This window comes from Podarcis raffonei, chromosome 8 (genome assembly GCF_027172205.1).
Source record: "Podarcis raffonei isolate rPodRaf1 chromosome 8, rPodRaf1.pri, whole genome shotgun sequence".
Taxonomy (NCBI): domain Eukaryota; kingdom Metazoa; phylum Chordata; class Lepidosauria; order Squamata; family Lacertidae; genus Podarcis; species Podarcis raffonei.
In genome coordinates, this window is record NC_070609.1 from 37,965,140 (window position 1) to 37,979,931 (window position 14,792).

A 14,792-nucleotide genomic window follows, 5' to 3' on the forward strand; every position below is an offset into this window, starting at 1 on the left:
ATGGAACTACTGATTTTTATATTAATTAGTTTATTAAACTTATTAGTCACTTGTCACCCAACTGTCTCCAAGCGACTTGCAATAAAGAAAAATATATGCAAATACGTACCGTATTTTTCGCCCTATAGGATGCACTTTTCCCCCTCCAAAAATGAAGGGGAAATCTGTGTGCGTCCTATGGGGCGAATACAGGCTTTTGCTGAAGCTTGGAGAGTGAGAGGGGTCGGTGCGCACCAACCCCTCTTGCTCTCCAGGCTTCAGGCTGCTATCCGCAGTGTGGGGAGCCCATGGGAGTTCCCGCAGGGCTCCCCACGCTGCGGATAGCAGCCTGCCACCCGGCACGCGAAGCGCCCTGAAGCAGAGCACCCCGTGCGCCGGGCAGACATCCGCAGCGTGGGGAGCCCTGCGGGAGTTCCCGCAGGGCTCCCCACGCTGCAGATAGCAGCCTGCTGCCGGGCGCGCGGGATGCCCTGAAGCAGAGCGCCCCTCCCGCCTGGCAGACATCTGCAGCGTGGGGAGACCTGCGGGAGTTCCCGCAGGGCTCCCCACGCTGCGGATAGCAGCCTGCCACCCGGCGCGCCCTGAAGCAGAGTGCCCCTCCTGCTGGGCAGACATCCGCAGCGTGGGGAGACCTGCGGGAGTTCCCGCAGGGCTTCCCACGCTGCAGATAGCAGCCTGTCGCCCAGCGCGCAACGCGCCCTGAAGCAGAGCGCCCCTCGCACCGGGCAGATATCCACAGCCTGCTGCACAGAGCGCGGGGCGCGCTGAAGCAGAGCGCGCCGCGCTTCGGGCAGACATCGTCTAGCCCCACAAGCTCGGGGGACAGCGGGGAGGCGCAGCGCCGCCATCCTGCTGTTCCCCGACCTGGTTTTGGGGGGGAAATAAAGGGGGGGAAATTCCTTAATTCCCCCCCCCAAAAAAACTAGGTACGTCCTATGGGACGGAGCGTCCTATGGGACGAAAAATATGGTAATTTCATCCTCTGCTTCTTACCCAGACCTAAATGGATCAGAATATCAGGCTAGAATAACTCTTAAATGGGCAATTACATCTTTCCTAACTGCCTCAGCCTTTGTGCTAGCACAGGGCAGTCCAACTTTTCATACCAAGTGGGCTGCAAGAGTACTTTGACACACTGCTTTGTCGTGTGGGGGCAGGGAATGAGGCCAAAATTTGCCCCCCCCCCATGTCTTCCCACTGGCTTCCCAAGCCAGTTAAGTGAGGTGCTGAGTTTGGGGAAGGAGGCATGAGGCTCTTGCAGGATCCTAGATCCCTCCGACCTCCTTCCCAAAGCTGGGAAAGCACTAACTATGCTTTGGTAAGGAGGATGGAAGACCCTAGGACCCTGTCAGAGTACTCAACCCTGCTTTGGAGTGGAGGTGTATCAAATGTTGCTGAGGGCCACAAGAAAAGCCTTGAGGGCCACACATTGGACCACCCTGTGCTAGCAGCACAGAACATTGGAGGTGGGGGCTTCTGCTCAAACAAGTTGGGATCCAGCCCAAGCCAATGCCTCATAGGAACTTTATGAGTGCATAACACAACGCTTGTACAGCTCCCATTTATTTTGGCGAATGTACAGGAAAAGAAAATGGCTCTTTGTCTTGTTTGCAGAGCATTCATTCTGCATGCTGTTTTCTGTTATGTCTGCAGACCCAAGGCAGGGATGTCTTTGTATAGCTTGATCAAGGAGGGGGTTCAAACTGCACTGGCAGGTGGCTTTTCATAACACATGTGTGGGAAGATGTTCCTCCTGAGAGCATCTCCTACACCCATCTTCCCTAGGCATGTTCAGGTGATATCAGTGCCCAGGAGAGGTCTCAGCAGCTCCTAATGGTTCACACACAGAGAAAATAGCTTTTACCATAGTACACTTGGCTGGGTGGGTTTGGAAATTGTGCTTTTCCACCTCTTTTTTTCCCCCTCCTTTCCCGATTCTAAAAAAAATGGTGCAGCTTGGATTCTTAGAATAGGTGCAGCCAATATTCCCTTGCATTCTTCATCATCTGTAATCTTATGAAGGACTTGAAATTGGTAGAGCATATTCTTCTGTATGTTTTGTTGTTGTTTTTTACTGTTCTGGACTGCTGGACATGTCAATGGAAAATCCTCTATAAGACATCTGGAATACACCAGGATCCATAAGCTTCTGGGGATGAAATATGTTGATTGTTCCCCTTCTTCTGCAGAGGTTTGAGAGTTTTCTGCAGAGGTTTCCGACTTTGCGAGTCCCAACCTAAGCATATAGTGATCTGTCCATGGCACTTAAATCAAAGCAGTTTCTCCTGCCCACAAATATTCTTTCAGTTATAAAACTTCAAGTCAGATTGAAATTGTATATGTTTTTGTTGTTACAGCACCCAATTACCATGCATAGTTTATCAGTAAAACTATGAATTAGAAAATTAGAAGTTTGGTTTTACATATTTGTGATTTAAATCTAAAGCAGTGGTTTTATTTGCCTTGTGTTGACTCCTTGTTATAGAACACAGTGCTGTGGCCCAGCAACCTTGACTTTTTAGGCTCTTAGCTTCACAGAAGACTTTTCTTTGGCAATTTTAAAGCCTACCCTAGGCATCCGTGTCTGCTGTCTTCTGGGCTGAGGATAAGCAAGTGTTGATTTTGCTTTGTCGTAGTGTTTGAGAACCCTTTGTTGTCCTAGCAGAGAAGAAATAGTTAAGGTTGTGCGTAATGTGTATTTCTTAAACTGGAACTTCTTATACAGAAACCCAGTTTTCACCAAGCAGACATGTTGTGGAATTGAATTATGGCTTGGACCTGAGATGTTTAGAGTCCGTATCCTCAGGCATAATCTTCCATATTGAGGAGTCTTGTACATAATAAGGAAAGAGCAGTCTGTTGTTGTTGCTGCTGTTGCTGCTGCAGTAGCAGCAGTAACAACAACAATCTGACTGGGTTGCCCCAGCCAGTCTGGGTGGATAATAATCTTCAGAAACGGAATAGGGATGGTGGATAGGGCATGCCTAAATTTAGTAAAACCTGGAAATGGTTCTTAGTAGAAGTCTACATGAACCATCTTGGTGAAGCATAAATGTAATGGCTTTAGGGGTTGCTCGTGCGTAAGTTACCGCCGCTCTGGGCTTGGTTGCCTGGTTATACCGTTTCTGTCTGGACAGCCATCCACTCCATGGCTGTTCAGTCGCTGGCAGAATCCGTCAGTGGGCGTTTCTTGAACCTCTTCCAGCAAAGAAGTTCTTTGACGCCAAGTCGCCGCCTACTCTCCCTGCGCGGAAGTCTTCTGCGCAGGGTGGGAGGACCTGTGCTTTCCTCGCTGGTCTCCTGCGAAGAGTCCTGGAGCCTCCCCTCTGCTTCCCCCATCGACCCCCCTCTATCCCTGGTGTTGCGCTGATTTTCTTCCCCCGCCGGAGACCTGCCTCTCTCCCTGCTTGGCCCCTCTCCAGCATCGCTGTGGAGCCTCGCCTCCTCCTCTAGTTCCGATGGCAGTTCCCTGACAATAAAGCACTTATTTATAATTATTAGCAGCAAAAAAAATTATTGCTGAACAGCAAAATCTAAAGGTTCACTTTATATGTAAGAACAATTGAGGGATTTGAAGGTAGCTGAAATGAATACTCTGGCAAATCTGCTATATAATTTAGAGGGGAAGATCAATTGCGATCTTGTGTAGAGATTGCTATCCTGTCTGAACAAAATCCCAGGATGATTTACAAATAGATGAGCATTCTTCATCACATTTGGGAAACCTTCATGTCGATGCCTTCCTTTTTGACTTGTAATGATGTGATTGATGTTGGCAGCTTTTAATATTTGTCATGAAGTTTATCTATTACAGCCACATACATATAAGTCCTGTCCCATCTTTTTGGCTATTTGTTTTGTATGGTTGTTTCTAAGCATTTTGTTTGTGGTCGTTGCAGATAAGACCTATTAAGCACTGCTATGCTCGTATTCATACTTTATTTATTTACTTACTGCTATTTCATTCCTAACCTTGCAAGTACGTGCAGAAAATACTACAAAAGTTGTGTGATGCATTATAGATTGTTGTGATTTGTGTTTTTGTTTGATTTTTCTAAATTATTCCAAGTTACATATATTTTATTACAGTAGCTAAGTGTTAGAAAAACCCATTTTCATCAACACAATCAGAGGAAGTTGGCTTGGTATAAAAGGCTATCAATTGTAAATGTGAAACAGAAATATATGTGGGCTGAAGAATTGCATGAAAATGAAGAAATAAAAATAACTGGTTCATTTTTAAGATAATGCATTAACAATATTAGAAACCCCTAGACTGATCAGCTGTGATGATGTGATGTAATGAGATGCTTAGTAACATGCTATTTGTTGAAAGATGTTATGAAGCGATGCCATCCCAAAATGTTGTCAGTTTGCAATAGGGCTTCTCTTATAGTGATTACTTTGGGAAGCACACTACTTAAATAATTTGTTTCCAGAACACTGTGTGTATTGCAGAGAGACATCATCATCTTGTATTGTTTGACCCGTACCTTAAGATCTAGAAGGGCTTCCTTGCCTTAGTGCCTGCCAGTAAAGGCAATTAGACTGATGAGGGTTGATAATTGGACCTTCTGATGGTGGTTCTGAAGTTATGGAGAACAAATACAAAGAGCCTGAAGGCACCATTTCTCTCAGTATTTAAGAAGGCTTTAAAAGCCTATATTTTTTCAAAAGCTTTTGATTAGGGTGGGTATGCCTAATTTATTTTATCCTGATTTTGATAATTTTAATATTTATTACAGTCATACCTTGGGTTACAGACACTTCAGGTTGCGTTTTTTCAGGTTACGGACCCGCCGAAACCCGTAAGTACCAGAACAGGTTACTTCTGGGTTTTGGCGGTCGCACATGCGCAGAAGCACCAAATCGCAACACGCGCAGACGCACCGCTGCAGGTTATGAACGTGCATCCTGCATGGATCACGTTCGCAACCCAAGCATCCACTGTACTGACTGTGTTAAAAGGTTGCATGAAATGGATTTGTATTTTGAAATATTGTAAGCCACTTTATTGAGGATTTTCTCAAAAAGCTGAGTATAAATTCATTAAATTAAATTCAAGCTGGGGTGGAGTATATTATAGATGGCAAAGGGAGGAGTTCATACCTTTCCGTTAAAGTGGTTTCGAAAGACTAATGTCAGTAGTGCTGTTGAAAAATCTTCATAAAAGAGCAGCCTTTGGCTATTTGTTGTGAACATGGCAAGCCAGCAAAAGAAGCAGCTTTTTATCACAAACATTTAGCTGTCTATAAAATTCATTATTGGAGTTCCCTTCTTTAAAACCAAAACCCCCGCTGAAGGAGGGAGAAATACATATTTTGCAGTATTTGAAGTAATTTAGCCTTCTTTCACCTCCTCTTTCTTTAATTGAACTGCAGGAGTAATTTTAAAAAACAACAGAAAAACACCAGTATTTGCTTTGTTGTTTTTTAAATTGTGGATCTGTTTGTCAATTTGGGCTCCTTTGGGAGGAAGGGCAAGATATAAATTCAGTAAATAAATAAAGCATTCTGCTGGATCACAGAGTGGCCAAATATTGGCATGCACCAGCACCTCCACCCTTCCTTGTATCCTTAATCTAATTCTACTCATTTAGTTAGTTAGTTTGTTTGATTAATATACCACCCTTTTTTATAAGATCCCAGGGTGGTTCACAGAATAAAATACAGGATAAAAACATGAAAATAAATAAAACAAAACAGCAACACAATACCTCCCTCCCATAGACACATTTTAAATGCTGTAGAATATTAATAAGCCAAAGGCCTTGTTGAAGAAGGTTGTTTTTACTGGGCACCTAAAAATATATAATGAAGGTGCCAGGCGAACCTCCCTGGGGAGAACATTCCACAAAGGGAAGCCACTGCAAAAAAGGCCTGTTCTCGTGTTGCCCCCCCTCCAGACCTCAAATGGAGGAGGCACACAAAGAAGGGCCTCCAATGATGAACGCCATGTCTGGGACGGGTTTCTATGGGGAGAGACGGTACTTAAGGTATTGCGGTCCTGAACCATTTAAGGATTTATAGGTCAAAACCAGCACTTTCAATCGGGCCCAGAAACTAATTGGCAGCCAATGCAGTCGGTGCAATATGCTCAGACTGTCTTGTCACTGTGAGCAACCTGGCTGCTGCATTGTGCACTAGCTGAAGCTTTTGAACCATCTTCAGAGGCAGCCCTACTTATAATGTGTTGCAGTAATCCAACCTAGAAGTTACCAGAGCATAGATAACAGAAGTTAGGCTATCCAGGTCCAGATAGGAATGCAGCTGGGCCACCGCCAAAGCTGATGGAAGGCTCTCTGAACCACTGAGGCCACCTGTTCCTCAAGTGACAGCAGAGGATCCAGGAGTACCCCCAAGCTATATACCTGCTCCTTCAGAGGGAATGTAACCCCATCTAGAGCAGGCAACCTCCCTGCCATCTGGTCTGAGGAACCACCCACCAAGAGTACTTCAATCTTATCTGGGTTGAGCTTCAATTGTTGGCTCTCATCCAGTCCCTTACCAAGGCAAGACATCAGTTCAGCACATCCACTGCTTTACCCGCAGATGTAAGGAGTAATAGACTTGTGTGTCATCAACATATTGCTGACAACCCACTGGGGTCTGGATGACCTCACTCAGCATTTTCATGTAAATGTTAAATAGCATTGGGGATAAAATTGAGCCCTGAGAAACTCCACACTGAAGGCTCCACAGAGTTGAAAAGCACTCCCCAAGTATTACCCTCTGGGAGCGACCATCCAAGTAGGACTGAAACTATGCAGTGATTGTGTACTTAACAGTACAATAGACAACTGTACAGTATTTTGTTTTAACATCCATTATTATAGCATCCCATTTAAATATACTAAATATATTACAAGTAGATGAATGGTTTAATAGGTAAGCTATGGATTGGTTTGTAAGTGAAAGGGATTGCATGAAAGCACAGAGAAAATAAACATGTTCAGATGTGTTCATAATAGTTTACTTCCAAAGAATTATTCCCAAAGAGTTGGGACTTAGCACTTAAATAAAACAGCTCACTTACCTATAAGCTTTTCCTCTTTTTCCCCCTGCTTAGGAATGACCTAGAGGCCTTAAATACATTTCTGCATCCTTTGGGCTCTACAATCGAGAGAAGCTCCCTGAAAGCACTACTCATTAATGTTAAAAGGAAACTACCTCAGCACACGGAAGGAAAGGTGGAAAGACTTGCAATAAAAACAAAACAGTTTTTCTGAATAATGTGTACTTGCAAAGTCTCCAGGAAACAAATTTCCATATTTTTTTTCAGTATTAAGATGGGAAACTCAAACGGATTTGACTGACGGGCTCTGTCAAACCAAGAAGCTGTTAGATCTGCTGATGTGAAGGCTCAGTGGTTCTTCAAAGAAAGACGTCTCTGTTAACAATCACTGTTGAACAGTGATTTTGCTCATCCCCTCCTAATACTATTTGAAGCAGTTTCTAACTATTATATTACTTTGAAAAAAATTAAGTCCCTTCAGTGTATGTTAACGTCAGGTGTCAAAAATGTGTTGGCAGGAAAACTGCAACAGATTGTTTTGGTTTTTTTGTTTTTGTTTTGCCCCCTGCTTTGAAATTGTATCTTGAGTGCACACAATAGAATGCTAAGTGGAAAATAAAGTATTTTTAAAAAACTATCATAGCTAGCTTTTACAATTATAGTTTGTAATAGCAGCAGTGCTGCATTTGAACACTGAATAATACAAAGACAGTAAACCTGCTGCCTTTCTCACTGCTGACACAAATTACCTATCTTTTTTGTTTTTGAAATGCCTCCTATGAAAATTATGTGCATACTCTACTACTGCTACACATAGATCTATTTCTAAGGGAGCAATTCAAGAGGAGGGATTGTTAATTCAAGGAACCTTTGGTCAAGTACTTCCTTATGTATTGCTGCAGTGCACAAGAAAGTAAAATGGACTACAAGCGGCGCTTTTTGCTTGGCGGGTCCAAGCAAAAGGTGCAGCAACACCAGCAGTATCAAGTGCCAGAACTAGGCAAGACTCTGAGTGCACCTTTAGCATCTCCAGCCACAACATCCCCTCTGATTTCTCCGGCTGCTGCTGGCGGCTGCAACCATGCGACTCCGATTGCAGACATCCAGCAGGGAATCTCCAAATATCTGGATGCACTCAATGTATTTTGCCGTGCAAGCGCGTTCCTTACAGATCTTTTCAGCAGTGTATTTCGGAACTCACACTATTCTAAGGCAGCTATGCAACTGAAAGACGTGCAGGAACATGTCATGGAAGCAGCAAGTCGACTCACAGCAGCAATAAAACCAGAAATAGCAAAAATGCTCATGGAACTGAGTGCTGGAGCAGCGAACTTTAAAGATCAAAAGGAATTCAGCCTACAGGACATTGAGGTGAGTTAACACTGATATCACTGATTTTCTATCCATCTCCTTAAATTGCGTGGTATCTGCAAGACCTGCAGAGAAGGTTTAAGCCAGGGATAGGGAACGTGTGGTCCTCCCAGATGCTATTGGACTCCACTTCCTGTCAGCTTCAGTGAGCACAGCCAGTGGACAAGTACAGTGGTACCTCTGGTTGCGGATAGGATTCGTTCCGGAGGTCCGGTCGGATCCCAAGGTTTCTGCAACCCGAGGACTGCTTCTGCACATGCACGCGTGGCGAAACCCAGTAAAATACTTCCAGGTTTGCCACGCGTGCATCCCGAAGTTTACGTAACCAGAGGGTTAGGTAAACAGAGGTTCAACTGTATTATAGAAGTCCAACAACATGTGGAGGAGCCCATTCCATTTTTGTGCTGTTTTAGTGAAGATAGAAAAAGTATTAATTATACATCTGCACCTGACTTATTGTCTGCCTGGTGTCTTAAAATGACAGTGACAGCCTTATATTTTTAAAACAAAAAATTGAATTGATATGGCATATTGCAATATCTTATCTAATAATCTGAGAAAAAATCCTCATATACACAAGAGAAGCAGCCGTTTAAATATACAGTGTTTTGTGGAATCTTAAACACAACTGTGGACTAGAGTCCACTTCATCAGATGACTGGAGTGTGATCTTTTGTTGGCAAGGTATACACACACATAGGTGTAAAGAAAAATGTAAACAGTAAGTTCAGAGGGAAATAAAGTATTTGAGAAATACATTGCAGCTTAAATGTATATAAAATAAGCACAGGTACCGTTCAAAAACCACTATTGATTATTGTGTTCTGATTGGAAAGCCTTTATCGAAGAGTGGTGTAAAAACCCATTTAACCGATATCTAATCTTTGAAGCACCATGGTGAGCATAGCTAAATGTAACTATGGTACTGCAGAGTCCATTCACTTAATGGATAGCTTAGGCATTCAAAGGAGCAATGTGTTTAAAAATACAAGCATGGAGATTCAGGATGGAGACTCAGGAACATGACACACTTTTGGAGGCTTACGCAATCCAATGTATTCCTGAATGCCCTTGGGAAGTTTCTAGTTAGCATGGCTGGCTTTGTCCTGCAGGATTCCATCTTGTTTCCTATGCTGTTTGATATCTATATGAAGCCTTTGGGGAAAGCCATCTGGGAATTTGGAATAGAGTGCTTTCAGTATGCTGTGTTTCTCCTAGTCAGGTGAGGTAGTGGAAGTGCTGAGCTGTTGTCTAGAATTTGCAATTGAGTGTTAATAAGCTGCAGCTCAGTCCCAACAAGATAGAGGTGTTGTGGGTATGTGGGGTTTTTTGGTTCAGGGCGGGGTGTGTGTGGATTCAACCTGTTATTGATAGAGTCATAATCCTCTAGAAGAGTAGGGTGCCAGGATGCCTTTGGAGGCAGCCTTTGAAAACTGCCTAGAAGCAACAGTCAGCTCAGAATACAGCTGCTAGGAATTTAATTGGGGAAGATCATTCCAATCATATCTGCAAAGTTTTAGAAGGGGATCACTTGCTACATGTCCACCTCTGAGCCAAATTTAGGGCGCTAGTGTTTCGTTTTAAAGCCCCAAACAGTTTGAACCTAGATATCTCAGAGCACTTTCTCCCATATCAGCCGACTTGTGCTCTGGCTGATGTGTTTTGAAAAAGGATTTTGTGTTTTTAAGAAAGTGAGCTTAGCTGAATTATCCAGTAGGATTGCCATTGTTAGCTACATCTTGAGGGGTTTTGTGTGTGTGTTCCTGTCACATCGTCTTGCCTTTAAGTATTTCTGCAGTAAGTAAAAAAAGACAGGTGTCACTTTATTTTGGTTGCATAGCTGCAGTTGCTTGTGTCACATGTGCTACTTTGCCATCTGTACAGGACATGCATAAGTAGTCAGATGCAGGACATTCTTTTGGCTCAACTAAATATACATACAAGTTTTTCAACCTGATGGTGGGCTTTTGCTGTTAGAGAACATTGTAGAGTTCACTAACAGCTTCATGTCTGAGTGGGGTTTTGAATATGGGTCTTCAGCATTCCAGTCACCACATTGGCACACTCATTTCTCAACTAGAGAGAAGTGATAAACACTGTTAAAAGCAGTTTTTGTCCTGGTAAGCCTCTGTTGTTTCTTAGGGTGTATTTCAATGTGGCATGAGGCAGAAGTATCTCATTTTTACTCGCTTGTATCACAACATTTCCATGACTTGTCCAAACCCTGGAGATGTGTATGTTTTTCTTTCCGTCCCTGTTTGTCTCCACCCCCTGGAGGGGGAAAGTAGTGTTGCAAAATACAGGGAGACGTGCATCTTGCAGCTTTGAATGACAGTCACGAGTGCAAGTCATTCATGCTTCTGACCTGCATGATGTCTAAAGCTGCCCCCAAGAGTGTTCACCTACTTCCCTATTATTTTCTCTTGGTAGCATGTTGTAAGCAAGATGATGACATTCAAAAGCCCTTACAGGGTTGTCGTTTTAAATTGGGGCTGCATGACATGTTATAAAATTTTCAGGTACACAGTATCAAGTACTGCCTGTTCCCAGAATGCACAGCACAAAGTTTGAGGCAAGCACTATACCAGTATGCTGCAGGAATCCAGCCCCCAGGATACATCCATTGCTTACATATGGAGCCAAAAATGTATGTGAACACACATGTGTCACAATTCAGATTGTGTAACAGATAATAAAATTGGCCCTGAGATGGAAAAGAAGCAGAGAGAATTTCATCCTAGTTCTATATTGTTACATTATAAAAGACTCAATGGACACTTTAGCTGGTGTCCCCAATTCTGCTTTGTTCAGCAGCACAGGAACACAGAAATCTGCCTGGTACTGAGTCAGACCATTGCATTTAGCTCAGTATTCTACTACTGAGAACAGCTTCCCAACATTTTAGACAGGGGAGACTCCTAGCCCTACATCCCTGCCCCTGAGTTCTTGCTTGTGCTGCAGTTTGGTGGAGGTGAGTAGCAGCAGCAATTTCTTCCATTTGTTGATTATGTTATCCAGGCTTTTGTGTAAATGTGAGAACAACTCCCTTCACCTGTTTTAGGTGTGGATGGTGAGCACAGAGGCTGGCTCTTAAGCCATACCAGTCTACATCGCCGCTGCCACCCCCCCCTTTAGTTATAATGTTTTAGAAAGGGAACCAACACAGTAGATTTGTATTTGTATCACTTTTTAGAGTTGTACTTTCTGCAATCTTGCAAAATAGTCTGCAGTACTGCAAAATGTGTTCTTGCTGTTTGCCTTAACCAGTGGCCCCCAGAAGAAAGGAGCTTTTCTGTTGGAGTGTGCTCTGGAGTCTCATCAGTTTCAACTTTTAAAATAAGCTTTACTAATAATTTGAGACAAGTAGCCCTTGGCCTAAATAAACTGAATTCTGTAAGAACCCAGAATCAGAGTGTCATTCTTTCCATAAGAATCGTATTGACAGGCTTAACCATTGCAATATTTTTTTTACGTATGTGTGTGTGTGTGTGCTAGCTGAATACTTCTTAAAATAAGGAAACTGCACTGGAGAGGCCAGTCGGCATACCTAAACTGTTCAGTTTAAACTTTGTACAAAGAGGGGAAATGATCGAATCATAAAGGAATGTTGAAGGGAGACTAGATGGAATGGGCAGGGAGGAGGGGGAGCCACTACCACCAGCAGTTCTGCTTAAGTAGAATTAGCTGTTAGCATTTTGACAAACTCAGCCAGTAAATGAATTTATTAAAAGGGGAAACGTATTCTAAAAAGAAGTCGTATATCTATTTGCCTTATTGAAATACTTATTTAAATTTATTTAAAGCATTTTTATCCCCCTCTTCTGCTGAAACAGGCTGCAGAGCAAGTTACAGTTATCAGTGATAATACAGTCTCTGTCCTTGGGTATACAATCTAAAAGGCACAAAAGGAAAAGGAATTGGTAGGGGTGGGGAAACAAGCTCTTAGTTACAGAGAACTTTTAGATGGAAGAGGCCGTGGAGGCCCATGTCTCCCTCTCTTACAGCCTGTCTGAACGGCTGCTTATGCATGCTACATGCTCCAAAAGTGAGGCAAGCAAATGTACTTTACTGCAGTTATTGTGTCTAGTGCATTTAACCACAGAATCCTCAAAATACTGGGTTGTAGCCAACTAAGTTCTACTCAGAGTAGACCCATTGAAATTAATGGACATGACTAACTTAGGTCATTGTGTGGGAGGAGTGGCAACTCAGTTAGATCCCTCAATATGCCACACAGGATGGAGCCTTCAGTGTAAGTAACCACTGCTTCATTTTGTGCTTTTATTAATTTTTAGATTAGATGTAGGGTAATAATGTATTTGTATGAATGTCAATCAGATATTTTCACATGGGAAAATTTAGTTCAAACACCAGAACACACTTACAAATAACTGAATGGAAGAATATCCTTTTGTTTTTGTTTTTTCATTTTCATAGGTACTTGGACGATGTTTCTTGACAGTGATGCAGGTTCATTTTCAGTTTTTATCCCAAGCATTGCAGAAGGTCCAACCAGTGGCTCATTCATGTTTTACGGAAGCTGTAGCTCAGGAAAGAAAGAATTCTAATATGGCTGAGACATCCAGTGCAAGTCCCACAATTGAGCTAGAAGAAGCTGTGCGGTCATGGAGAGGAGCGGCTGAGGTAAAGATGTAATTGCTGTGTTGCTGGATCTGGTCAACAGTCCAAAATTCAGTGTTCTGTCTCCACCTAGGTGCTGCTAGGTAGCTCCCAAGCATAGCCTATTTATTTATATTTCATAAAAAATGTATACTGCTTGATTGTAAGAAAAAACCTCAAAGCAGCTTAAAAAAAACCTCACAGGCTTGAAAGTGGTAACATACATTTAGTTCTGGCAAAGTGGCTTTACTTTTCATAGTGGTAGTAACTTGCAGCTTGTGTGTTGGTAATTTTTTGGTTTCTAAAACTACCAAAAGACTGAAGAATTCTACAGAAAATCAGGCCTGTGGCCACATAATGATAAGCTAGAGATTCCAGCAAGCCACCATGAGGTTGGGAGTATAATGTACTCCGTAAAGTCAAGTGGTATCTCTAGCTGCATTAGGGAATGCGCATATATTGGTTGAATTTTGTACATTCTCTTACCATAAATTCCCATAATTCCCAGCTTACACTCATCTTAACATTTATATGTATTTTTAATGTGTTGGTATCTGTAATTATTTGTTAATTTAATTAAAGTAATCCACATACACAAAGTTCTCCCTGCCACCTCGACAGTAGTGCTGGCTACCATAATGAGGGTTTGTTAACAAGTTTGTTTAAAAGATTGCAGTCCCCCTGCTGCATCTCCCCCTGCAATGAAAAATCAGTCATACAAATCTGATGATTAAATTGAGAACTTTAACTAAATTCTGAACCTAGATTAAATAACCCACTTCCCTTCCTGTTTGCTTTCACCATAGTGACTGTGGGGCTCAAAAGTTTATTTTGCCACTTTTGAGCCACTGCTATTTTGTCTTATCCATTTTTTGTGTCCTCTTTGAAGGCCACATCACGGCTACGAGAAAGGGGTTGTGATGGCTGTTTGGCTGGAATCGAGGTCCAGCAACTCTTCTGCTCCCAGAGTGTGGCAATTCCTGAGCACCAGCTAAAAGAATTGAACTTGAAAATAGACAGTGCTTTGCAGGTTAGTTATATCTTTATATCACCATTTGGGTGAGTATGGAATAAAATATGTAGGGCAGTCTGAGGACTTAAGTAGGGTTGCTGCTGAGCAAGTCCTTTTTAATGAGAGCTTCTGTGCCAACAGCAGAGACTGCTGACATTCTGGAAGCTTTAGCTGCCCCCTCAGTTAAGGGAGGGTGTGATTGATCATGGGGAAGATGTTATTTTCTCTTTTAGGTTAGCAAGGTTTTGTGATGATATTGGGTGGTGGTTGTTTTAAATTCAGGTATGTGATCCATTAAACATATATCTATTTAATATCAGGCATATAAAGCTGCATTGGAAAGTTTGGGTCACTGTGAATATGCGATGAAGGCTGGCTTCCACTTGAACCCAAAATCTATTGAAGCCAGTTTGCAGGTAACACCCCCCCCCAATCTTCTTCCAGCAAAGATGTTTACTGTAGATAAAGCTGAATTGCTTGCATATGGATTTCTCCCTGACACATTGCTTTGGTGTTCTGTCTCTAAAGGGCTGTTGCAGTGATGCTGAAGCCCAGCAGACTGGCCAGAGACAGACCCCTTCTCAACCCATTCAGTGTGAGCTCCCCACAGTTCCTGTTCAGATAGGTGCCCACTTCCTAAAAGGAATATCCTTTAATGAGTCGGCGGCAGATAACCTGAAGCTCAAAACGGTAAGTACCCCAAATCTGTATCAAACCTAGTAATATTTTCTTTGTTGGTAGCAAGCTCCGTGTTGATAGATATGCAAAGCAAGCA

General features: G+C 42.7%; 2 protein-coding genes across 3 annotated transcripts in view; one reads left to right on the plus strand and one right to left on the minus strand.

Annotated features, from left to right (window-relative positions):
* Window positions 1–14,792, minus strand: part of SS18L2 (SS18 like 2) — a 283,426-nt gene that overhangs the window by 244,459 nt on the left and 24,175 nt on the right. The window lies entirely within an intron of this gene.
* Window positions 1–14,792, plus strand: part of GARRE1 (granule associated Rac and RHOG effector 1) — a 64,665-nt gene that overhangs the window by 32,264 nt on the left and 17,609 nt on the right. For both annotated transcript variants that reach the window (XM_053399294.1, XM_053399292.1), the window contains exons 2-6: window positions 7,069–8,385; window positions 12,823–13,029; window positions 13,895–14,035; window positions 14,338–14,433; window positions 14,546–14,707. In XM_053399294.1, coding sequence (XP_053255269.1) covers window positions 7,903–8,385; window positions 12,823–13,029; window positions 13,895–14,035; window positions 14,338–14,433; window positions 14,546–14,707 — 1,089 coding nt within the window. In that variant the 5' untranslated portion in view covers window positions 7,069–7,902. The remainder of the gene's footprint in view (window positions 1–7,068; window positions 8,386–12,822; window positions 13,030–13,894; window positions 14,036–14,337; window positions 14,434–14,545; window positions 14,708–14,792) is intronic.